This window comes from Anolis carolinensis, chromosome 2 (genome assembly GCF_035594765.1).
Source record: "Anolis carolinensis isolate JA03-04 chromosome 2, rAnoCar3.1.pri, whole genome shotgun sequence".
NCBI lineage: Eukaryota > Metazoa > Chordata > Lepidosauria > Squamata > Dactyloidae > Anolis > Anolis carolinensis.
Genome location: NC_085842.1, coordinates 75,065,847 through 75,091,237, shown reverse-complemented (window position 1 = coordinate 75,091,237; position 25,391 = coordinate 75,065,847). Strand labels below are relative to the sequence as shown.

Sequence of the window (25,391 nt, the reverse complement as noted above, 5' to 3'; positions counted from 1 at the left end):
TGCTGTTTCCTCTCCCAGGCATTCAAAAAACACTATGCAACACTATGGTGACTAGAGTAGAAAAAGTGGTGCTTCTTTTTGTGTCTTTGAGGATGGACTAATCGAATGAGAGAAGGAGATGGTTCCTTTAAGGCAGTGGTTCTCAACCTGTGGGTCCCCAGATGTTTTTGGCCTTCAACTCCCAGAAATCCTAGCAGCTGGTAAACTGGCTGGGATTTCTGGGAGTTGTAGGCCAAAAATATCTGGGGACCCCAGGTTGAGTACCACTGCTTTAAGAGCTTAGATAAGAGTCTAAGACCTGTGGATAAATTGGTCCAGTTTTGGAGGATTGATTTTTTTTTGTCTAAAATTCCTAGGCTTATACATGAGTCTATGTGTCAATATATCAGAATGTGTAAAAAATGCATGCATGTGTGCACACATAGAGATCTACCCATACTGTTTCATACTGTTAGTTCTGAAATGAAATGACAAGCCAAGCTCTGTTTACAGAGAACATATAAGTGTCTAAGAACAATCAGCTTGCTAATGATTTTCCTTTTGCTGTCATTCTTATAGGCAACTACCTTTCATTGTAATTGCTACACAATGTTTAAGGATGACTGCTGTATTCATCAAATTAAAATGCAAATTAATTTCCCCCTTTTCTTTGCAATTGACAATTTAGATTAATATTTTACACTACATTTGAACATTTGAACTTTTTTGATAACTCTCTATCTCAGTTGTGGCAGATTATCTCAGTTTTGTACTTTAGGACTGTCATAAAGATGAACACATCAATAATTTCCATATCAATTCTTTAGTACTGCATTCTTTTCCTCAATGGTTATGCATCTAATAGTATATATGTACAGATAACTCATGCATGTAGTTTATTGATGTTTGAAGTGAACAAGTTTTCTGGTTCCCCACCATCCCCTGTTCTTGATCACCTTATCCCCTTTTCTCACTCAATGCATAGTAGGTAGGAAGAGTTCATTTCACCTTAAATATTTTGTGGGATGGTAATGCTGCATCTTTATTGCATTAGAGTGGCTTGTGCTGTTTTAATAACCTTTTTAATAGTAATTTTAATCTTTCACAAGAGCTTATGGGCAAAGTATGTGCAGGCAGGGAAACAATTTCAGAATTATTTTCACTTGTTTATCATTTATCTCACCGAATCTGTTTAAAACACATTTTAGTAAGTAGCCAGTACCCAAGAGAGACAGAAGGGCATCTTTTGAATGAAAATATTTTATTTATTAATAAACATAAGTACATCTTGAATTTACTTTGCATCATTATGTAGAACAATTGTGTAGATGTCCTGCCCAAGCACCAATGAGAAGACTAATTTTATTCTAACTTCTTCAAATATTGTGGCTCTTTTTTCAATTTGGCAGTCTTCCTTCATGAGAAAAGAACCCCATAAAATCAAACAGAATCTTCAAAATAACCTACAAACTTTTGACAAAAACTTTAATATGATATATTAGACATAAGGCATACATGTAATACAGGGTCTTAAATTGTTCTATGAGTGTCTTAAAAACACAGCATTGAAAAGTACTGGGAAGTGTTTGTGGGCTTTTCATATGTAGAAGAATACTACAACAAGGTCTTGGTAGCTTCTGAAGTTTGGTTCTAAGACCCTCCTTAGGCATCAGAATATATGGATGCCCATGCCATTAGATACAATGGTGTACTAAAACAGTGTCCCTTATATAAAATGGCAAACATTTTTGGAATGTTTACTTTATTTAATATTTTCATGCCATGGATGCCTAAATCTATAGATACGGAATCTGTGGTTATAGAAGGCTATATTTATATCGTCGCCGTCTCACTCGTTCAGTCATCTCCTACTCTTCGTAACCTCATGGACCAGTCCACGCCAGAGCTCCCTATCGGCTGTCCCCGCCCCCAGTTCCTTCAAGGTCAGCCCAGTCACTTCAAGGATACCGTCCATCCATCTCGCCCTTGGTCGGCCTCTCTTCCTTTTTCCTTCCATTTTCCCCAGCATCGTGATCTTCTCCAAGCTTTCCTGTCTCCTCATGATGTGGCCAAAATACTTCAGCTTTGCTTCTAATATCCTTCCCTCCAGTGAGCAGCCGGGTATTATTTCCTGGAGGATGGACTAGTTGGATCTTCTTGCGGTCCAAGGCACTCTCAGGATTTTCCTCCAGCACCAGAGTTCAAAAGCATCTATCTTCCTTCGCTCGGCCTTCCTTATGGTCCAGCTCTCGCATCCATAGGTTACTATGGGGAATACCATTGCTTTGACTATGCGGACCTTCGTTGCCAGTATGATGTCTCTGCTCTTCACTATTTTGTCAAGGTTGGCCATTGCTCTCCTCCCAAGAAGTAGATGTCTTCTGATTTCCTGGCTGCAGTCTGCATCTGCAGTGATCTTTGCGCCTAGAAATACAAAGTCTGTCACTGTCTCCACGTTTTCTCCCTCTATTTATGTGGTTACAGTAGCTGGTGCCAAAATTTTTCTGTCATTAGGATACTGAGGCGTTTTGCATTGTCTGGATAAGTGATTTTTTTTGGATCAGTGATTATTCTTACACTTTCAGGAAAGTGCCCAAAATTAATTTTATGGCTTGACAGACTGCTTACCTTGATGAAATATTTCTTCATCTCAGCTCAATGGACAAGTGACTGCTTGCACAGCTCATCATAGGAACTTGCAGGCACATCCCTGATCTCTTAAGGTCACCAGATTTTGGGAAATGAAAATTCAGCATATATGTTTTGCAAATCTACAGCTAATCCTCCCGTTGCCTTTCTCTCTCTGGATTATTTATGGGTAATTAACTTTTCAGCTTGACTTTGGTTGACTTTTAATTTGACATAAGAAACTGATCAAAGCATATACATTGGAGTATGATAGAGGAAGGTATGGCTCTGGCAGATGTTCTGTTGTTGGATTTAAGCACCCAAAGAGTTGAGGTTTTATCAAAACTAGTCTCTATGTCAAATATGTCAAATGCAAGGCCCACAGGCCAAATCTGGACCACTACGTGATTTTATGTGGCTCGTGAGACTTTCAGTTCTAGGGCAACATAGTTACATTTATACATTCTTACAATTATAACCGACCCTTTGAAGGCTGATGGAGCCCTTAGTGAAAATGAGTTTGACACCTCTGCTCTTTGTTATCTGTTGTATGTACAATTTGTAGTATTGTATACCTTCAAATCATAGCAAACCTATGGTCGCTCATTCAAGTGCTGATACTTTGTCAGATGCCAAATGATGCCTGGTGGTAAAACCAGCCATAAATGACTTAGGTGTATTTTTCTATTTTATTATCAGACGTATAATGGTACTGTCACATGGAAGCTTCAGTATTTCAGTCTGATTTCGAAAAAGTAGTTTCATTAGCATTCATGTTGAAGTCTGACATTTTTGTTACAGGAAATTGGTTTGGAGTTATATCCAGAGAGCCATTATTAGAGTGCAATTTTTCTTCTCAAAATATGGGTAACCACAGTTGTTTTCCTCTGTCTTATGACTCAATAACTGAATGTTAAGCTACAAGGCTTGTTGTGTAAGAAATGTTACCTTCCCTGAGGGAAAAAATGGGTCTGGTTTTAAACATCAACCAATTGTTCTCCCCAGATGTGTGGGAGAGAACTAAATGCTTTGCAACAATCAGTTTCATTATCTTAAAAGCCAATGAATAAGACAACACATTTGATAATATTAAACACACATACATCTAGACCAAAACCTGCTGTGAAGGTGGAGCAAAAAATGAACATTCCCCATAACTATTCTGATCTCCCATGAAATTGTTTTTTCTTAAGATCTTTTATTTAAAGATATCCCTCATGAATGGAGGAAGGCAGATGAAATGAACTGCCTAACCATTTGACCAAAATAGTTTCAGTAGCTTATTTTTTACAAGAGAGAGGCACATCATCTAAAGATTATCTCCTTCCTATAGGCTTTTGAACATGAAGGTACTTAGAACTTCATGCTTACTGCATTGTGATCCTTTTTTGCCCAACCATTCCTTTCTTTCCTTCATTTAGAATTGTTCTCAGTAGCTGCAGATGATGAGGTAGGGAAAGGACTGTAGAAATTTTGGAGCATACTGAACTATTTAAGATAATTGAATACGAAGTCAAAAGAATGCTAACTTTTATGTCCCGTAGTTGAGATGTAACAACTACATTCAAAAGTTGCTTATTTTTTTAAATATAGGCGTTATGTATGTTGTGGGCTCATTTCCAGGAAATTGGCTCTTTTGAAATAAACAAGTGGATATGTAGAATCTAAAATACTTTATACAATCTCAAACCACCATGCAGTGCTGTTAATTGTGTTTCCTCCCAGATCACTTGTATCCAAGACACATAACCATATGTCTCACAAGATATAAAACAGCAAAGTAATCACAAGTATCTTGTAAGGATATTGAAACATAAGTTGCAACAACAAAGTCATAATTGAATTAATGTAACTGAGGAATTTCTTAAGAATATAGTTCTATTGGGAGTAGGTTTTTTGTTGCAAAAAGTAAACAGTACCTGCTTCTTGCATTATGATTAATTCTAAGTAAGGTTGCATATATAGAGAAAATAGTTTTACTCAAAAAATTAAGCTTACAATGCATTGTGATGGGTTCATAATAATAATAATAGCTGTGGCATGAAAGTGGTTTGATGCATCTTCTGGATTCCCTTCAATTCTACCACCATTCCCCAAAACATCTAGTGGGTTAAATCTTGGCTGGAAAATCATTCTGTGGAGCCTGTTTGTGTTGAAAAATAGTGGTCCCCAAAGTCATCTGTCTCTGTAAATGGCAGCTGTGGTGCTGTCCCCAGATGCCAGAAACAGTTGCTAGCATGTGTTCATAGTCAGTGAATTGCAGTCAATGCAGATTGTCTGTAGAATAATGAACAGAACACCATCTAGGTTTTATAATTTTTAACCCTCCTGAATATAAAGACAGGAAAAGTTGCTTTTCTGGATTATAATCCCATAGAATTTGTCAATAACATAACCAGTGACCATGTTGCTTGAAGGGTTTGGGATTTGTATCCTGATGACCTCGCTGCCCCCCCTCCCAAAAATAATCACATGTTTTATTTGTTTGAAAAATGAGGTTTATTTATAATATCATATTCAAATGCTAAAATTGAGTTATTCAATATAAATTGTTGTTCTACTTTTTATGTTACAAAATTCCCCATTGCAGTTAATAATAAATAGGGGGCATTTTCTGCTATTCTTGTGTGAAGAATAGGATATTACGACATGCAGATAAACTTTTTGCTATAATTAGGAACATAAATTATAACACAGCATGTCCACATACAAATGAACACTTTTCCTGTATATAAGCCCCTATAGGTCTTTGGAATTGGAAGAAAAAAACTTACTTGTAGTTATACAAATTACTTCCAGATGTAGATTTCAATAAACACGTAGTGTTGTTGCTTTACCCAAAGTTGCTGTGAATTTCTTGAGGCAAGTCTGCATCTTGTAAACTTACATTTTCAATGCTAATGAAGTTACTTCTTTCTTTATGTATACAATTTAATGTTCTTTAAGCTTTTTAGGACTCTCTTCAACTTGTAAACCCTTAAATAGTGTTTTTATTCTCAACATTTATACTATTTGTATACATGTCACCCTACTACAGTATATTCAGGAATTTGAGTGTTCATAGGAGACAGCAAATTGTGCTCATTTTCTGACGGAACAACTTTTGCTGGTGGAATGAATTCTCTTTGGCTTAGTAGTCTTTGTGCTTTTCCAAATCTGCTGGGAAAGATCTCTGAAGCAGTAGATTTGGGACTTTAGGCAGTCCCCAAGTTACAAACAAGGTAGGTTCTATAAGTTTGTTCTTTAAGTTGAATTTGTATGTAAGTCAGCATGGGTACATTTTTAAGTGTAACTTCAGCCAAAATTATGTATTGTTTATTTAGGTTTGGATAGCATAGGTAAGAGTCAACACCTCAGTGGTGTTTGTTTTCCTGTCTGTGCCCCTGTTCAGAAAAAGTCCCCTTTGTTCAGAAGATTTCGCCTCACTTCCTGACCCTGTGATAATTGGATTTTGAAAAAAAATGGGCTTCTTGTGGAAACAAGGATTGGTGAGAATGCTTCTGTGGAGACACCTTTTCCCCATGATAAGTCTTTCAAGAATGAATTTCCCTTCTGAGAGGTAGTTTTCTCTCACTTCCTGTTCTCACCCCTGTTCTTAACTAGGAGTTTATGTAGTAAGTCAGATGTTTATAACTTGCTGACTGCCTATACGTAAGAGCTACAATGAAAGAACATATTTAAGAGGCTGATTTTTGCAAATTCTTCCCATATAACATTAAATGTAGTTTCATGTTAAAGTATATTGGGGAAGTTGTCTTCAAAAGATGCTGCGAGAACCATTGGAATTAGGCATCAAAACAGTCCACTGAAAGTTCTATACACTTGGCATATATTTCTTTTTAATTGTAAATGTGTTTGCATGCAAAGTACAATGGGCATAAACTCAGTTCCTCACTGAATCGTTGACTTTTCTAGGTAGCAGTTTGCTGATGTTAAATTAGATTTGAGTTGGTCATATGGGACTTATCACTGTTCTGGTTAGGACAGCATCAGTTTAAGCCATGACTCTTCTGTTGAAAACAGCATTACTTTGTCAAGTTCTCTCAGTAACATCTCGTATTCCCATCAATGATAAGCAATAATGTGAGTCAGGAAATGTACGTCATGCCTTACATTAGATTATTATATGCAGTACAGAAAAGTACGCAATATTCAGCTCTTTGTTATATAGAGGATAAAAATCTGTCCTAAATAACAGCAATACAATCAACAATTCTCTTTTTTATGTTAACAAAAGCTTTGCTAGTTATTGTATAGTATGATAGATTTGACAGATTGATCTAACAGATACAAACAATACTATCCTGTATTGTTCTGCAATGTTATCTCTATGACTCCAAACTGTGACAAGATGTGTGTATTTCCTGATTGATTTTCATGTCGTTATGATAATATTTGCAATTTCATATCAAAAATAACAATGGCTAGAAAATGCTCACACAGAGCAAAGCATTAGTAATTGATCTTATTCTTTATATTTTGTTGATACTTTCTTTTGGACAATAGAAAGAGAGACTGAACAATAAAGTTACATGTTACACAAGGAAAACATGGCTTCTTCTAAAGATAGATATTGCATCATGGAACATCTTTGGATTTAAAGTTTTCTTACCCATTGCAAGCAATAGCCAGTGAAGAGGGATGAAGCAAGGAAACTCTGAGCAGTTGATACAAGCCACAATTTACTCATAACATGTAATTTTGGAATAAGGATGACCATCTAAAGTAGACTATATAAATATCCACATTTCAGATTTACCAGGGGAAAAAACCTGTCCAAAGAGGCAGAGTTTCCAATAGACTGAGATATTTCAGAGAGATGACCACACGTTTGTGCTTATTCCTCAGATTATTGCAGTGGGAGAAATTAGCCTATTCAGCCTGTGCTTGAGCCTCTGAGGACAGCCCAGGCAGTCTGTGGTTAGTAAAGCTATGTTGAGCAATTCTTTTGGAAGACTATCGAACTGAAATAAAATGAGACTGTAGAAAACACTGTTGGGAACAAAAAAGACAAAGACGGAGCCAGCCCAGAACCATGGCAGACAGTGTCTAGCTGGAAGCCAAATGGAACACAGCCAGGCAGCCGTGCTGAACACAAGTCACATGGGGAATGAAATGAGTATCATTCTGTGGGGCATTTGTGAATGTGACCTGTGTTTTTAATAAAGACCTGAAGAGGAGAAATAAAACAAGGCAAGAGCAAGGGTCTGATAACAGCATGAAGTGGCTTTCCTGCAATTAGTTCTCTGGCTTGTAAGACTTGTAAACAGTCATTTTATAGTTTTCTCATTCCATGTTATTAGTGTCCATGTACCCCTCCCATCTTCTTCCAGTTACACAATGGTTACTGTTTTCAGAACCGGGGAGGAATGGCACAAGAAGGGGAAAGAAGTCACGAGTGGAGTGCCGCAGGGTTCTGTCCTGGGCCCGGTTCTGTTCAACATCTTTATTAATGACTTAGACGAAGGGTTAGAAGGCACGATCATCAAGTTTGCAGACGACACCAAACTGGGAGGGATAGCCAACACTCCAGAAGAAAGGAGCAGAATTCAAAACGATCTTGACAGAATAGAGAGATGGGTCGAAACTAACAAAATGAAGTTCAACAGGGACAAATGCAAGATACTTCACTTCGGCAGAAAAAATGGAATGCAAAGATACAGAATGGGGGACACCTGGCTAGACAGCAGTACATGTGAAAAAGATCTTGGAGTCCTTGTGGACAACAAGTTAAACATGAACCAGCAATGTGATGCGGCTGCTAAGAAAGCCAACGGGATTCTGGCCTGCATAAATAGGGGTATAGCGTCTAGATCCAGGGAAGTCATGATCCCCCTCTATTCTGCCTTGGTCAGACCACACCTGGAATACTGCGTCCAATTCTGGGCACCACAGTTGAAGGGAGATGTTGACAAGCTGGAAAGCGTCCAGAGGAGGGCAACTAAAATGATCAAAGGTCTGGTGAACAAGCCCTATGAGGAGAGGCTTAAAGAACTGGGCATGTTTAGCCTGCAGAAGAGAAGGCTGAGAGGAGACATGATAGCCATGTACAAATATGTGAGGGGAAGTCATAGGGAGGAGGGAGCAAGCTTGTTTTCTGCTGCCCTGGAGACTAGGACGTGGAACAATGGCTTCAAACTACAGGAAAGGAGATTCTACCTGAACATTAGGAAGAACTTCCTCACAGTGAGGGCTGTTCGGCAGTGGAACTCTCTTCCCCGGATTGTGGTGGAGGCTCCTTCTTTGGAGGCTTTTAAACAGAGGCTGGATGGCCATCTGTCGGGGGTGCTTTGAAAGCGATTTCCTGCTTCTTGGCAGGGGGTTGGACTGGATGGCCCATGAGGTCTCTTCCAACTCTACTATTCTATGATTCTATGATTCTATGAAATACCTAACCATGGGAATTTATTGTATTTATTAATAAAATGTGTTTCCCTTTTGTCACTACAAAATAGTTCCAAAGTTCCAAGAGTTACAACTGCAGTAAAACATAATAAAATCAGCACCATAGTTTCAATGGGTTAAATAAATAGATCTTCAGTTGATGCTAGAAGTTTCTAAAACATGTTTACTGTATCTAAAAATGGAAGGAATTGAAACAAACATAGTTTCCTGCCTCTCTTTCTTTTGAAAGTACATCTTTGTGATTTGTCAGTAAACTTGCCTGTTTTGAAGGTTCCTGTTATCATCTTCTAGTTACCTAGTACAGTAGACTCTCACTTATCCAAGCTAAACGGGCCGGCAGAAGCTTGGATAAGCGAATATCTTGGATAATAAGGAGGGATTAAAGAAAAGCCTATTAAACATCAAATTAGTTTATGATTTTACAAATTAAGCACCAAAACATCATGTTATACAACAAATTTTACAAGAAATAGTTGTTCAATATGCAGTAATGTTATATTGTAATTACTATCTATATATATAAATGAGTGATGGCATCACGGCGATCAACAAAACAACAAAACTACAGGCCCGCCAACCTCGAAATTTGACAACACAACCCATCATCCACCCCTCTAGGTTGATACAACAAAAAGAAAAGAAAAATAAAGTCCTAATTAGAGGGAAAGGAATAATTGTTTTTATCCAATTGCTGCCAGTTAGAGGACTAATCTCTGCCCACTTGGTCTCCTAGCAACCAACTCAGCCCAGGGGACAGGCAGACTTAGATTTAGGCCTCTTCCACAGATTATCTAATTTGCACTGGATTATATGGCAGTGTAAACTCAAGGCCCTTCCACACAGCTATATATATATAACCCATTTATAATCTTATATTATCTGCTTTGCAGTGGATTATCTTGACTCCACACTGCCATATAATCCACTTCAGTGTGCATTTTATACAGCTGTGAAGAAGGGGCCTCATATAATCCATTTCTAAGAAGATAATATAAGATTATCAATATACAGTAGAGTCTCACTTATCCAACATAAACAAGCCGACAGGATAAGTGAATATGTTGGATAATAAGAAGGGATTCAGGAAAAGCCGATTGAACATCAAATTAGGTAGTAATGCGTAGTAATGCTATGTAGTAATTACAGCAGAGTCTTACTTATCCAACACTCGCTTAAACTGTGAATCTATAGCAAATAATCTGCAAGATGTTCATAAAAATAACTACAGTCTGAATTGCATACAAAATGAAACCATATGTCTGACTTGATGCCAGCACTTGGTAGTGAAAACAATAAAAAAGAATAAAAAGTGAGGTGCATAGATGTATGTATCTCACTTTTTATTCTTTTCCATTTGAGGACTTGGTTTCTATGGAAAAAGATAACTGCTGAACCTGTTTGAACTATTATCCCATTTTCCTTGGTTGTGTGCACAATGGGAGGTTATGCTGTACTGTTACTTCTAACTTACTCCCTACAGATAACTGGCTGATCATCAACATTTATTGGAAAGAATCTTTATCAGTTCTGAATCTAGAGTAATGACTGTATTTTATTTTTTAAAATATTTCCTCTTCTCACAAGTACTTTCATATTTAACTAGCTCCTCCCAAGAGTGAAATGAAGTTATGTAACAAAGGGACCAGGAAAGGCAGGAAAGCAGACAGCATTCATTTCCATTTACCATTACCATTTACAGAGTTTCATAGAATCATAGAATCGTAGAGTTGGAAGAGACCTCATGGGCCATCCAGTCCAACCCCCTGCCAAGAAGCAGGAAATCGCATTCAAAGCACCCCCGACAGATGGCCATCCAGCCTCTGCTTAAAAGCCTCCAAAGATGGAGCCTCCACCACAGTCCGGGGAAGAGAGTTCCACTGTCGAACAGCCCTCACAGTGAGGAAGTTCTTCCTGATGTTCAGGTGGAATCTCCTTTCTTGCTCCCTCCTCCCTATGACTTCCCTTCACGTATTTGTACATGGCTATCATGTCTCCTCTCAGCCTTCTCTTCTGCAGGCTAAACATGCCAAGCTCTTTAAGCCGCTCCTCATAGGGCTTGTTCTCCAGACCCTTAATCATTTTAGTTGCCCTCCTCTGGACGCTTTCCAGCTTGTCAACATCTCCATTCAACTGTGGTGCCCAGAATTGGACGCAGTATTCCAGGTGTGGTCTGACCAAGGCAGAATAGAGGGGGAGCATGACTTCCCTGGATCTAGACGCTATACCCCTATTTATGCAGGCCAGAATCCCGTTGGCTTTTTTAGCTGCTGCATCACATTGTTGGCTCATGATTAACTTGTTGTTCACGAGGACTCCAAGGTCTTTTTCGCACACACTGCTGTCAAGCCAGGCGTCCCCCATTCTGTATCTTTGATTTCCATTTTTTCTGCCGAAATGAAGTATCCTGCATTTGTCCCTGTTGAACTTCATTTTGTTAGTTTCGGCCCATCTCTCTAGTCTGTCAAGATCGTTTTGAATTCTGCTCCTGTCTTCTGGAGTGTTGGCTATCCCTCCCAGTTTTGTGTCGTCTGCAAACTTGATGATCGTGCCTTCTAACCCTTCGTCTAAGTCGTTAATAAAGATGTTGAACAGAACCGGGCCCAGGACGGAGCCCTGCGGCACTCCACTTGTCACTTCTTTCCATGATGAAGACGACGCATTGGTGAGCACCCTTTGGGTTCGTTCGCTTAGCCAATTACAGATCCACCTAACCGTAGTTTTGTCTAGCCCACATTTTACTAGTTTGTTTGCCAGAAGGTCGTGGGGGACTTTGTCGAAGGCCTTACTGAAATCCAGGTAGGCTACATCCACAGCATTCCCTGTATCGACCCAACTCGTAACTCTATCGAAAAAAGAGATCAGATTAGTCTGGCATGACTTGTTTTTTGTAAATCCGTGTTGACTATTAGCAATGACCGCATTTGTTTCTAAGTATTCGCAGACCACTTCCTTGATGATCTTTTCCAGAATCTTGCCTGCTATCGATGTGAGGCTGACCGGACGGTAATTGTTTGGGTTGTTCTTTTTTCCCTTCTTGAAGATAGGGACCACATTCGCCCTCCTCCAATCTGCTGGGACTTCTCCCGTTCTCCAAGAACTCTCGAAGATAATTGCTAGTGGTTCTGAAATAACTTCCACTAATTCCTTCAATACTCTTGGATGTAGCTGATCTGGCCCTGGGGACTTGAATCGTTTAGAGAGGCCAGGTGTTCCTGGACAACTTGTTTCCCTATTTGGGGTTGGATTTCCCCCAATCCTTCATCCATTCCATGTTGCTGAGGTTCAGGCACTAAACTCTCTATGTTAAAACCAATTGTGCTTCTCTACCTTTGGGGAGTGTTCCAAGAGTCTCTTGTCATGAGTTGCACATTTTCAGTGTCTCTGTGTAGATGAGTACATGTGTTCCATCCTTAAACATGAGTTCAAAAGATACTCTGTATGTCAGGGTTACACAAAAAGTAGGATCGGTCTCATTGCAAAATCCAGAAAGTGGTGACATTTTTTCCAAAAGGCAGTTTTGTAAAAAAAGAAAATTGTTTAACTGACTTTAATTTTGGGTTAACTTCTGTTATTTTGGGGTGGGTTAGAAATAATTTGGCAGAAAGGCAAAATAGAAATCCAACAAATAAATCAAAATGAACTTGAAATTAAGAAGCTACTTTAGATGTTCCCATTGCTACATGAAGATCAGCAGAATTTCATTCTTTTTACATTGGCTCAACTTTAAGTTTCTCAAGTTCTAGACTGGTTGAAACTTAAACATGCTCATTGGGGAAAAAAGTAAAATGACAGGTTATTATTATGGGATTACTACCTGACTAACCTATGGATGCGAGAGCTGGACCTTAAGGAAGGCTGAGAGAAGGATGATATACGCTTTTGAACTCTGGTGCTGGAGGAAAATCCTGAGAGTGCCTTGGACCACAAAAAGGTCCAACCAGTCCATCCTCCAGGAAATAATGCCCGGCTGCTCACTGGAGGGAAGGATATTAGAGGCAAAGCTGAAGTATTTTGGCCACATCATGAGGAGACAGGAAAGCTTGGAAAAGATCATGATGCTGGGGAAAATGGAAGGGAAAAGGAAGAGAGACCGACCAAGGGCAAGATGGATGGACGGTATCCTTGAAGTGACTGGGTTGACCTTGAAGGAACAGGGGGCGGGGACGGCCGACAGGGAGCTCTGGCGTGGACTGTTCCATGAGGTCACGAAGAGTTGGAGACGACTAAACGACTGAGCAGCAGCAGCAACCTGACTGCTATCTCTCATGAGCTAATCTTCAAGTAATACTGATTAACGGTTTGCTCTTTTTACAGGTATTATAAATGAATCACATAGCACTTTAGATATGGTTCAACTGAAGTACCTAGCAATCATTACAATTGGCTATGCTGGATTAGATTACAGTGATACCTTGACATAAGAGTTTAATTCATTCTGAGACTAAGCTCTTAACTCAAAACACTTACAGTAGAGTCTCGCTTATCCAACATAAATGGGCTGGCAGAACGTTGGATAAGCGAAAATTTTGGATAATAAGGAGGGATTAAGGAAAAGCCTATTAGACATCAATTTGCATTATGATGTTACAATTTAAGCACCAAAACATCATGTATTACAAAAAAAATGACAGAAAAAAGCAGTTCAATAAATTGTAGCGTTATGTAGTAATTACTGTATTTACTAATTTAGCACCAAAACATCACAATGTATTGAAAACATTGACTACAAAAAGGCAGACTGCGTTGTATAATACAGAACGCTGGACAAGCGAAGGTTGGTTAAGCAAGATTCTACTGTATCTCAAAATGAATTTCCCATTGAAATGCATTGTAATGCAATTTATCTGTTCCAGGGCCCCGAGCCCCCTCCTCTCCATTCTTGTTACGTGTTTTAAAATAACAAAATGTACTTTATAAATAACAAATAATTTATAAATGCACATTCACATGTAACAATGAAAAAAGAAAGATTAACTTTAAAATGGTAGAAGCACAAAGTTGTGGCAAGGAAGCACATTTGAAGCAACAAAATGTATGTTGGCCAGTGTAGTAGCAAGGCAAAACCTGCACATTCACATGGAACAATAAAAAAGAAAGATCAACTTTAAATTGGCAGAAGCACAAGGTTGTGGCAAAGAACCACAAAGTGAAGAGGCAGAAGCATCATCTTCTTTATACTGTACTCATTCCAACCTCCCTCCCACGCTTGTTCCTTCTCCCTGTCCATGAAGCCAAACATACCAGGAATAAAAACCATACAAAATTAAATAACCTGAAGTTCTTCAAAGCGAACAAGAGCAAAGCAGACAGCAGTCTCGCAAAGCAGACAAGAACACTAGGTACGGAGGCTGATCCCTTGAAGCCATAAAGCCCTATACTCTCGTACTAGCTTTCCCTCTGATGCTGGTGCTCTTTCCCTCTGATGCTGGCGTTAGCTCTTAACTCAAAACACTGTTCTTAAATCAAATCAAAACTTGGGCCGAGTGACAGCTCTCAACTCAAAACGCTCTTAAGTTGGGATGCTCTTAAGTAGAGGTCCCACTGTACTGGAGTTTATAGACATTTGAAAGACTGATTTTTCAGAATTACTCAAGTTTTTGTCCCCAGTGGCAATTAAAGGTTGAAGGGAACAGAGAACGACTGGGATGTGAAAGCCATGTTGAAGAAGGTGGCTCCATCCTATTTTCTTTTCACTGCCAGGAGCAAGTGAGAGTGTCCTAAAAGATTTATTAACAGACCTGTGAAGGTAGTCTTGAGACAATTGCTGCCATTTGAAGAACAAGGAAGGGGCAGCAAGAAAGGAAGGGAGGAGGAAAAAACTAAAAACGTGCAGAACTTGAAATCTTCACAACAGGATTTAAGAGTTACAATCTGGAAGGTGTCATTTGGGTATTTTTTTAAAGGGAGGGGTTGATACGAGGAAGCAGATCTGCTCCTTCAAATGTTTGGCACTAGCTATATTCAGTGTGTTAATAAATCTGAAGTACTGTATATGTGCAGTGATCTTCCTGTCCATAGGAAGCTGAATCCAGGTAAGAGGTATCCCTGAAGTTTCACACTGCTCTGGGAAGTGGGAAAAGTGTAACAATATCTCCTGCTAATGAGAATAAAATCATTGCTTTAACTGACAAGTGGGAAGGGGAAGCTTCAATTTCTAAATGTGTTCTCAACAGGAATTATGTTTCATGATTTTCTATCTCTGTAGTTAAGCTGGCACTGAATCTTCCATAATTCAATGATTATAGTTAAGTGAATAAAACGTTCAGGGTGATATCCATAATTCTGCCACAAAGTATTACCTGAAAACTTTCTTCTTCTTTTTCTTTTGTTAAGTTTCTAGACTTTGGGAAAAGTCAAAAGCATTTTTCTTGAATCTAATCTTTTAAATGGCACGCAATTGTACTTTTCCTGCCAAGAGTTTATTTCACATGTGGTTAGTGCCAATTTTTTTTCTCACATATGTGAAATGCATTTGGCCCATAATGAAAATTTACATGGGCGCACACACACTTTTTTTAAATGCTGATTTAAAAAAAAAAACCCAGTATATTAAACAATATTTCCCCTTTGGTAAACAAGTAAGATTTAAGTATTACTACAGTCTGCCAAGTAACCAAATTCTAAGATACAAGAGTTCATGGATATGAAGTATTTTTTTTAAAGGGTTTTTTTAAAAAAAGGCAAGATTCATATGATAAGGTATCACCAGGGCCGGCCCTAGGTAATTTTCAAGTGTAAGCAAACAGAATTCCCCCCTCCCCAACCAATCACTGAAAAATAAAAGCATTGGATAAGCGAAAACGTTAGATAATAAGGAGGAATTAAGGAAAAGCCTATTAAACATCAAATTACGTTATGACTTTACAAATTAAGCACCAAAACATCATGTTTTACAACAAATCGACAGAAAAAGCAGTTCAATAAATTGTAATGTTATGTAGGAATTACTATATTTACGAATTTAGCACCAAACATTGCAATGTATTGAAAACATTGACTACAAAAACATTGGCTATTATTAACAAATTGACTGCAAATAAAGATAGAATTGCATAAAATAAACTTGTTATTATTATTATTATTATTATTATTATTATTATTATTATTTTCTGCCAAAGAGTGCTGGGATCTCATCAAACCACAGCTCCCTTGATTCCATAGCATTGAGCCACAGCAGTTAAAATGGAGTCAAACTGCATTAATCCTACAGTGTAGATGTCCCCAAAGAGAGAGAGAGAAAGAAAGAAAGAAGAGGCAGAGTTCAAAGCAGATGATCTGGATTTTATATGGCAGTGTAGAAGGGGCCAATGTCAAGCCTAAGACAGCAGTATAGTGGTTTGAGCAGTGAACAGTGGCTCTTGAGACTTGGGTTCAAATTATTTGCTGTGCTGTGGAAGCCCATTAGGTGACTTTGGGTAAGTCACACTCTCTCAGCCTCAGAGGAAAGCAACAGCATCCTCTCTTTGATCAAGTCTTGCCAAGCAACCCCTGTGATTGGATTGCCTGTGCTTGTGTCTGTGTTGTGTGGGAGGGAGAGGGAAGGCTGGGAGCCCTTCTGAGTCGATAATAGGCTTAGAGACTACGAGGCCTCCTCTGCCCCCGGCCCCGCCTATTTACATTTAAAACACTGAGCAAGGCAGAGAAGGAGGGAGCCAGGAAGAGGGGATTTACCAGGGATAATAATTAGCGTGCGGCCCTTCTTTTCTTTCTTATGTATGGTCTCTGTGCAGAGCTCAAACTGCATTGTTAGACATTGTCGATTCAGCCTCCCTGGTCGCCCAATGCCTCCTTTCAACAGATTGAAGCGGGACGTCTCTGGCTTCAGCCTCGGGAGCGCACTCATTCACTCTGTCGGCGATGCGCTTGCCCCTATTCCCTGCTTTCCTTCCTTCTTTCCCCCGCCGCTTTCTTTCTTTCCAGCTCGGCTTTTTGTCAAGCGAAGGCTTCAAAGGAAAGAGAGGCAGGGAGGGACATGTGGGGAAATGCTCAAGTGTGTTTCTTCCCGGCTTGGCTCCCGCACTGAAGCACCCACACTCACTCTCTCTTTCTTGCCAGTGGGGATGATGGGTAGCAGAGTGAAATCCAAAAATTCACCAACCCGGTCTTCACCTCCTTCCTCCAGACTGTCTCCCGGTGTGGAAAAACAGCACTGGACAAACACACTCCAGCAGATGAGGGTTCGGTTGGAAATCCAACGGCAATAAACATTTATTTACATTTCTACATACAAACAGAGCAAATCAGTCCTTCTCTCCATGAGTGCTCGCCGAAGCGACTCACGCACACACAGTACACTGCTCAACTCTTCTCAAGACACTCCTCTGCATTCCACAGGAACAGAGAAGAAAGTCCCGGTCAAAACAAACTTGACCCCATTGGTCCTGTGATACGTCAATCATAGCAGACTCTCATTATTAATAATAATAATAATAATAATAATAATAATAATAATAATAATAATAATACTTTATTTATACCCCGCCACCATCTCCCCAACGGGGACTTGGGGCGGCTAACATGGGGCCACGCCCAGAACAGTACAATATAATAAAATATGAAAACAGCATACCATAGCACAATTAAAAGCAATACAATAGATGATAATAGACATTACATCAAAAAAATAAAAAAACAGTAAAACAGGGCAGGCCGCAAGGACACAAGGATAAAACTCAGAGTGAGAGGAACAGAGGAGTACTCCACTGTGGACAGGGACACATGAAAGCGGGGCAATCTAGAGGTTAGATGTTGAGGGGGGAGCAATACAGAAATATATAACAGAAATTACTCACCGAAAGCACAGCGGAAGAGCCATGTTTTCAGGTCTTTCCTAAAAGCTAACAGAGTGGGAGCTTGCCTGATCTCAGTAGGTAGTGAATTCCATAGTCGGGGGGCCACAGCGGAAAAGGCCCTCTCCCTTGTGCTCACAAGACAGGCCTGGGATAGAGACAGCGGTGACAAAAGGGCCTCCCTGGACGATCGCAAAGATTGGGCAGGTTTATGGTAGGAGATACGGTCACAGAGGTAGGTGGGTCCCAAACCGTTTAGGGCTTTATAAATGATGGTCTGCACCTTGAATTGGGCCCGGAAAATGAACGGCAGCCAGTGGAGCTCCTTAAACATGGGAGTGGATCTCTCCCTGTAACTTGCCCCCGTTATTAATCTGGCAGCCGAGCGTTGGACCAATTGTAATTTCCGGGCCGTCTTCAAGGGAAGCCCCACGTAGAGCGCATTACAGTAGTCCAGTCTAGAGGTAACTAAGGCATGGACCACCGTGATCAAGTCAGACTTCACGAGATATGGTCGCAGTTGGCGCACAAGTTTGAGTTGTGCAAAGGCCCTCGCGGCCACCGCTGACACCTGTGCTTCAAGCGTCAACGCTGAATCCAGGAGGACCCCCAAACTGCGGACCTGTGATTTCAGGGGGAGTGCAACCCCGTCCAGCACAGGTTGCCACCCAATACCCCGATCCGACGCACGACTGACCAGGAGGGCCTCTGTCTTGTCGGGATTTATTCTCAGCTTGTTCCTCCTCATCCAGCAGCCAGGCACTGGTTCAGCATCCGAGGGGCTTCCTTGGAATCAGATGGCAACGAGTAGTGGATTTGTGTGTCATCTGCGTAGAGATGGCAACGCCCTCCAAAACTCCGGATGACCTCTCCCAGTGGTTTCATGTAGATGTTAAATAGCATGGGGGATAAGATAGACCCCTGCGGAACCCCACAGGTCAATGGCCAGGGGTCCGAGCAGGTGTCCCCCAGCTTCACCATCTGAGAGCGGCCCTCCAGGAAGGACTGGAGCCACTGCAAAACTGTGCCACCAAGCCCCATCCCAGAGAGCCGCCCCAGAAGGATACCATGGTCGATGGTATCAAAAGCCGCTGAGATATCCAGGAGAACCAGCAGGGTCACACTCCCCCTGTCCAGTTCTCTGCGGAGGTCATCCACCAAGGCGACCAAAGCCGTCTCGGTACTGTGCCCAGACCTGAAGCCAGACTGCGAGCAGTCCAGAAAATCGGTGTAATCGAGAAACCCTTGGAGCTGCGTGGCAACCACCCGCTCCAGAACCTTGCCCAGAAATGGGAGGTTGGAGATTGGTCTGTAATTGTCACAAACCGATGGGTCTAACGAGGTCGTTTTTAGTAGCGGTTTTACCACCGCTTGCTTAAAACAGGATGGAAATGACCCCTGACCCAGCAGTTATTAACTCCATAACTGCTGAAATGCCTTGCCGAAAAACTAACACATAAGGCATTTCTAATAACCCAGATTGATTTTAACATTTCACAATACACAATACCCTGACAATTCCCCTCCGAAATGTTCAAATCAATTCTCTACATACTTTAACACTCTACACATTTGATCAATCTCTCTTGAACTTCCACAGGATAATACATGTATACATACAGTCTTTTTCAATCACATGTAAATTGCTTTGATCACAATACATCAACACTTTTCTTGCATCTTTATTAACACAATCGATGCTAGAACCATAACCCAATACACTGATGCTTCACTTTATTAATCAATAGTTTTCCCAACCTCTGAAAACTTAATTCATTGTGCCACATAGATTCATTTGATGCAGCCAGGCTATATTTCAACTCACTGCTGGCTTAACCATGGATTTCAATTTCTCTTAAAATCTAATTCCTTAAAACCAATTCATCTCATAATCATACTTTTCCATCACAATTATTCACAAAAATGATTTAACTCTCTCTGAACATATATAAATATTTCAATTTCCGTTCAGACTAATAAACAGGCACACTCTTTTTGCATCTCTGGCGCTTTGGCAACACATGTGCCAATTGACATGTTGGAGACCACTGATCATCTGATTCAATCTCGGTCTCAAGAAGAGATATATCTTCACTTTTTTCTGTCACCTGCTCCTCACTCTCAAGCTTAGGTGATTTTTTCCATTTACCCCCTCTCTTCTGACTTGTCTGGGGAGTCTGTACTTCCCCGTGTTTCACTGGAGTAACCATTTCCTCCTTAATGGTTCGTTGCATATCCTTTTCAACAACACAACCCCCTCCACCTGAAGCATTCTGTACCTCCGCTTCCTTGGTGGAATTGTTATGAAACAACATCTCTTTGTTCAAATGCAACCTGTCCCAGCCTTCATCCTTCTCAAAATACGCCCTCTTTGAGAAAATAAGCCTCCCAAGACCACTGTGAAATTTAAGCTTGTCTTAGTAGTAGCCTAAGAATTGCATTCTCCTCCACTTAAGCTCTCCCTTTTTCCTCTGATTGGCTGGAACTAATACATTAGCATTTTGACCATATACTTTTAAATATCCTAAATTTGGAGGTTTTTTGTACATTCTCCGAAATGGGATGTCATCCAATTCCTCATCCCATAACCTGTTTAAAATATAATTACTTGTGTGTGAACACTCTGGCCAATTCTTAGTTGAGCTTCTGGAATCTCTAATTAAACACTCATTCATGTGAAGAATTTGCTTCATCCTATTTTGAGCCACGCCTTCTTCATTTTGCTTATATGATTTTACATTTTTAAATCCTATATTCCTTTCACTCAACATTGTCTTCATCTCTTCATTACACACATTGATTCCTTTGTCAAAAACTATTTGACCTACATGCTGTTCATAGACCCTTTGAACCATGTCTATCCAATTAGACACCTTTACAACAGCTTCCTTCAAATCTTTAAGGAAGTATATAAAACCAAATCTTGTGTGTCTATCAACTAACAGTAAACAAAATTGAGAACCTCCCTGGCTTTTTACATCAGATTCTGTCACGTGTAGATGGACCATTTCAAATATTTCCTGGGCCTTAATTCCAGATCTTTTAGGGTGCTCATTTGATTTAATTCCCATCTCTGAACAAACTGCACAGTCGAATAAATTTTCACATTTCTCTCTGGAATCCCTCTCACAGCCGCACAGTTGCTGAAAGCTCACCAGCCATCAGCATCTCCATCCACTGCGCAGCAGGAAGCGTGGAGGCCTGGGCCCATAACCCAGTGCCAGTGGGGATGATGGGTAGCAGAGTGAAATCCAAAAATTCACCAACCCGGTCTTCACCTCCTTCCTCCAGACTGTCTCCCGGTGTGGAAAAACAGCACTGGACAAACACACTTCAGCAGATGAGGGTTCGGTTGGAAATCCAACGGCAATAAACTTTTATTTACATTTCTATATACAAACAGAGCAAATCAGTCCTTCTCTCCATGAGTGCTCGCCGAAGCGACTCATGCACACACAGTACACTGCTCAACTCTTCTCAAGACACTCCTCTGCATTCCACAGGAACAGGGAAGAAAGTCCCGGTCAAAACAAACTTGACCCCATTGGTCCTGTGATACGTCAATCATAGCAGACTCTCATTAACTCCATAACTGCTGAAATGCCTTGCCGAAAAACGAACACATAAGGCATTTCTAATAACCCAGATTGATTTTAACATTTCACAATACACAATACCCTGACATTTCTCTCTCCTCCTCCTTTGCCAGTGGCTCCCTCTCCTCTTTCCCATGGCGCATGCGCGCGCACAGGCACAGGAGGCGACCCGGGGAGGCGATGGCTCTGCTCTAGACCCCACGCGAAGGCTATTATGTGGGAGGCCAGTGCCAGCAAAAGGGGATCGGCCGAGCTTTGGAGACAGTGCTTGGAGGCGCCTCAACTGCGCCCTCTAGAGGATGGCGCCTTCCGCAACTGTGTAGTTTGCTTACCGATTGAACCGCCCCTGTGTATCACAATATTTCACTATGCAGTTCTTATTGGTGTTAAAAAAGTAAAAACATCCCAGAATCACAAAGTCTTTTGCCCAGACTGAGGCCCCTTCCACACAGCTGAATAAAATCCAAAAGGTTGAGAACCACTGCTCTAAAAGAATTCCAAAAGATTGCCATAGTAATTACAAGTTGGCTATGCTCATACTCTGAAACAGGCAGTTGGCTTACTGTATGTAACTTTCTAATACCTGCTTCTTTAGAGTGCACAGGCATGTCATATAAAAGTGTAAGAAGAAAAGGAAAACTATATTGAAGTTTTCCATCAAATATGGTAAGACTGATGTGTTTACATTAGATTTAATTTAACCAAATTATGTTCTTAATAGAAAAGAAAGCACAGCAACTAATATTTATTTGCAGATTCCAAAGAGGTCTCAGTACTTCAACATATTTATAAGGCTTTTGTCAATTATCCATTAGGTAAAGGTAAAGGTTTTCCCCTGACATTAAGTCCAGTCATGTCTGACTCTGGCGGTTGGTGCTCATCTTCGTTTCTAAGCCGAAGAGCTGGCGTTGTTCGTAGACACCTCCAAGGTCATGTGGCCGGCATGACTACATGGAGCGCCGTTACCTTCCCGCCGGAGCGGTATCTATTGATCTACTCACATTGGCATGTTTTCAAACTGCTAGGTTGGCAGGAGCTGGAGCTAACAGCGGCCGCTCACGCCACTCCCGGGGTTTGAACCTGGGACCTTTTGGTCTGCAAGTTCAGCAACTCAATGCTTTAACACACTTCGCCACCAGGGCTCCTTATAATTATCCATTATAAGTAGCTTAATTTCTTATTATCAGTAAATTAAACTTGTGAAAAATATATTTGTCATGTTCTAGACAAGGGTTTATGGCTTGAATGTATCTATTTGAAAAAATTAAAAGGAAGAGGAAGTAATGGCCTTGGCCACCAAGAGGGATTTTAGACTATTCTGAAAAATATTCAGCTTTGTTTTGCTGTGAGTCTTTCAGGCTGTATGGCCATGTTCCAGAAGCTTTCTCTCCTGACAATCTCTGAGGATGCCTGTCACAGATGTGGGCGAAATGTCACGAGAGAAATCTTCTGGAACATGACCATACAGCCCAAAAAACTCATAGCAACCCAGTGATTTTGGCCATAAAAGCCTTCGACAATACATATTATTCAGCTTTGCTAAGTCATGAACAAAAAAGAGCTTTATTGATTGTAGGGCACTCAGTTAATGCCTTTGCTATCTTCACTTGCATCATGAATAACATATTCCAGAGACTACTTTTAGTTCTTTTTTAAAGCTGGAATGCAATATCAGAAAAAAAGTTACAACTTTTAAACATTGCCATTAAAGGCCTAGCATCTTTTTCATCAGCCCCCCATTTGCTGCTGCTGTAGACCATATGAATTAAAGAAGCCCATGTTGCCAAGTGCTTAAAGCAGAGTTACATTTTGCAGAGTTACAATAATAATGGATTACTGCAACACTTATGCATCTTTTTTCTTCTGTCCTTACCCAATCCCATCCAGGATCATACATTTACAGACTAATGAACATGCATGATTGTTACATACATTGTCTAATTTCCCTTTCACTAGAATACATTAACCACATGTAAGATTTCTGCTCCAAATCTTACTCTGTTTATGATGTTACTTTGGAAGTATTTTAATAAAACAAGCATGCTATTTTGTAGTAGATTGAAGGTCCAGAAAACCAAATAAAAGTTAAAAGGCTAGCTCACTCTAAGCCTTTGAAATAACATATAGGTTGAGAACCTCTTACCTGAAGTCCAAAGTACTCCAAAATCCAAAATTCATGAATGAAATTATTGAAATGTTATGTAGAATTCCCTTCAGGCTATTTGTATATGGTGCACTGTGTATGTAAATTTCATGTTTAGACTTGGGACCCATCTCCAAGATATTTAATTCTGTACATATCTATAAATACAAGTATTCCAAAGTCAGGAAAAAATCCAAAATCGTTTTAGATAAGGAATATGAACCTGCATCTGTTTAAAGCCACAATTGTGGTTGTTTGGCTCATTTCTTGGTCTAGTGGTGAGATGTTTGGGCAGAGGGTGTAGCAGTTCCACAGAGGGCCACTGTGCTGTAGTGGGTTTAGTAGGACTAGTATCACTGTGGTGTAGTGGGTTTAGGAGGATAGCGTTTTAATCTCACTCAGCCATTGGGTGACCTTTAGCAAGAGGAACAAATCTTGCCAAGAAGATAATAGTATAGAATTGCCATAAGTCGGAGTCAATGTGAAGGCACATTAGAATGAATGCTTAGATGTTTGGCCACAGCTTGTAGCACAATGTACATATATTTGTCAAAACAACCAACATTAGCTTTTCCTAAGAAATACACAGTTTCATACATGCATATATTTAGTATTTGAATTCTGTATTACTTCAATGCTTTTTGCGCGGAACTGCCCTTACTTCACAGGATCTCCTGAAACGTGGGCCACCGAGACCTAAATAGATCTATTCTGAAGCTGCTGCATAGAAACATGGTTTCAAGCACTGGTTTTAACCTATTAAGTACTAAATCTTTTTTGAGGCTGCATTCCCATATAACATACAGTTTAGAGGGAATGCCTCAAGAGGCAAATTATATATTTTTAAAGCCAGAACTAAGCATAAGCAAATCTAATCCATAAACTGCCATGATGGGAAAGTATTGGGAGTCATGAATGAAAGAGTTGCAAACCATCAGTAAGTAAAATCAGAATCTACACACATCATAAAATGAGGAAGCTCTGCTTCGGATTCCATTCTTTTGCTATATCAGATCCTATAAGGGATGCAATGATATTTTGATCATGGTTATCTTAAGGACAACAGCTGTATGCTTTAAAGAAGCTAAGATAAGTTAATTTCAAAATGCCCAGAGAAGAGGCAAAGACATTTTTATTTAGGCAGGATGTGTTTGTGGGCTATATTTTGGAATTTTAATGTATATTTCTGATGGGTTATATACCATTTGTTTGTGGAATATAAACATTTATTTAATTGGGTTATAGGCAGTCAATTATTCTGCAAAAACAGAAAGGTAAATTTAATTTTGTGTACTCAAGCAATATTCCCCAGAGGAGTAACTGTTTTAGGTTTGCTTCACCTAAACAAACTAACGACACAAAGAATTCCATGACACCTTAAATACTGACATGTTGGCTATTACATACGTTTTGTATTGAGCGTGGGAATAGTAGTCATAGCAATCTGCCAAAATTTGGCTTCTTCAGTCATATTTTCTAATCTCCAAAGGTTTTGGTGTTTTTCCTTTTCCTTTGGAAAATAGCTTTTATCAAATGTCGAGGGAGCACAAATTGCAAGCTCACAAAGCAAATAAGGGAGAAAAAGCAGAGTAGAAACTGTACTGATGAACAGACATGTACAAAAGATTTAAATGATGGATGAAACTGCTTTCTCTGTTGAAGTTTCCAGCCAAGGACAATGAAAAAGCAAAAGTTAATATGACACTGTGTATTATCATATGAATTTTGACTTCCAGAAAATGATTCACTGAAATGTAGTAGGATGTATTAATCAGTGATCCCAAGAAAAATGAAGTATCAACAAACCTTTGTTTTTTAACCTTTTAGATTTTATGTACATGCTTCTATCAG

At 39.9% G+C, this 25,391-nt stretch overlaps 1 protein-coding gene across 4 annotated transcripts in view; it reads left to right on the top strand.

The window, feature by feature from the left end:
• Positions 1-25,391, top strand: part of atg7 (autophagy related 7) — a 198,384-nt gene that overhangs the window by 96,509 nt on the left and 76,484 nt on the right. For 2 of the 4 annotated variants that reach the window (XM_062969989.1, XM_062969988.1), the window contains exon 18: positions 559-25,391. This exon is cut by the window's right edge and continues 17,764 nt beyond it. The exons of the other annotated variants lie outside the window; for them this stretch is intronic. In XM_062969989.1, the coding sequence (XP_062826059.1) occupies positions 559-672 (114 nt within the window). In that variant the 3' untranslated portion in view covers positions 673-25,391. The remainder of the gene's footprint in view (positions 1-558) is intronic. 4 annotated transcript variants of the gene reach the window in all.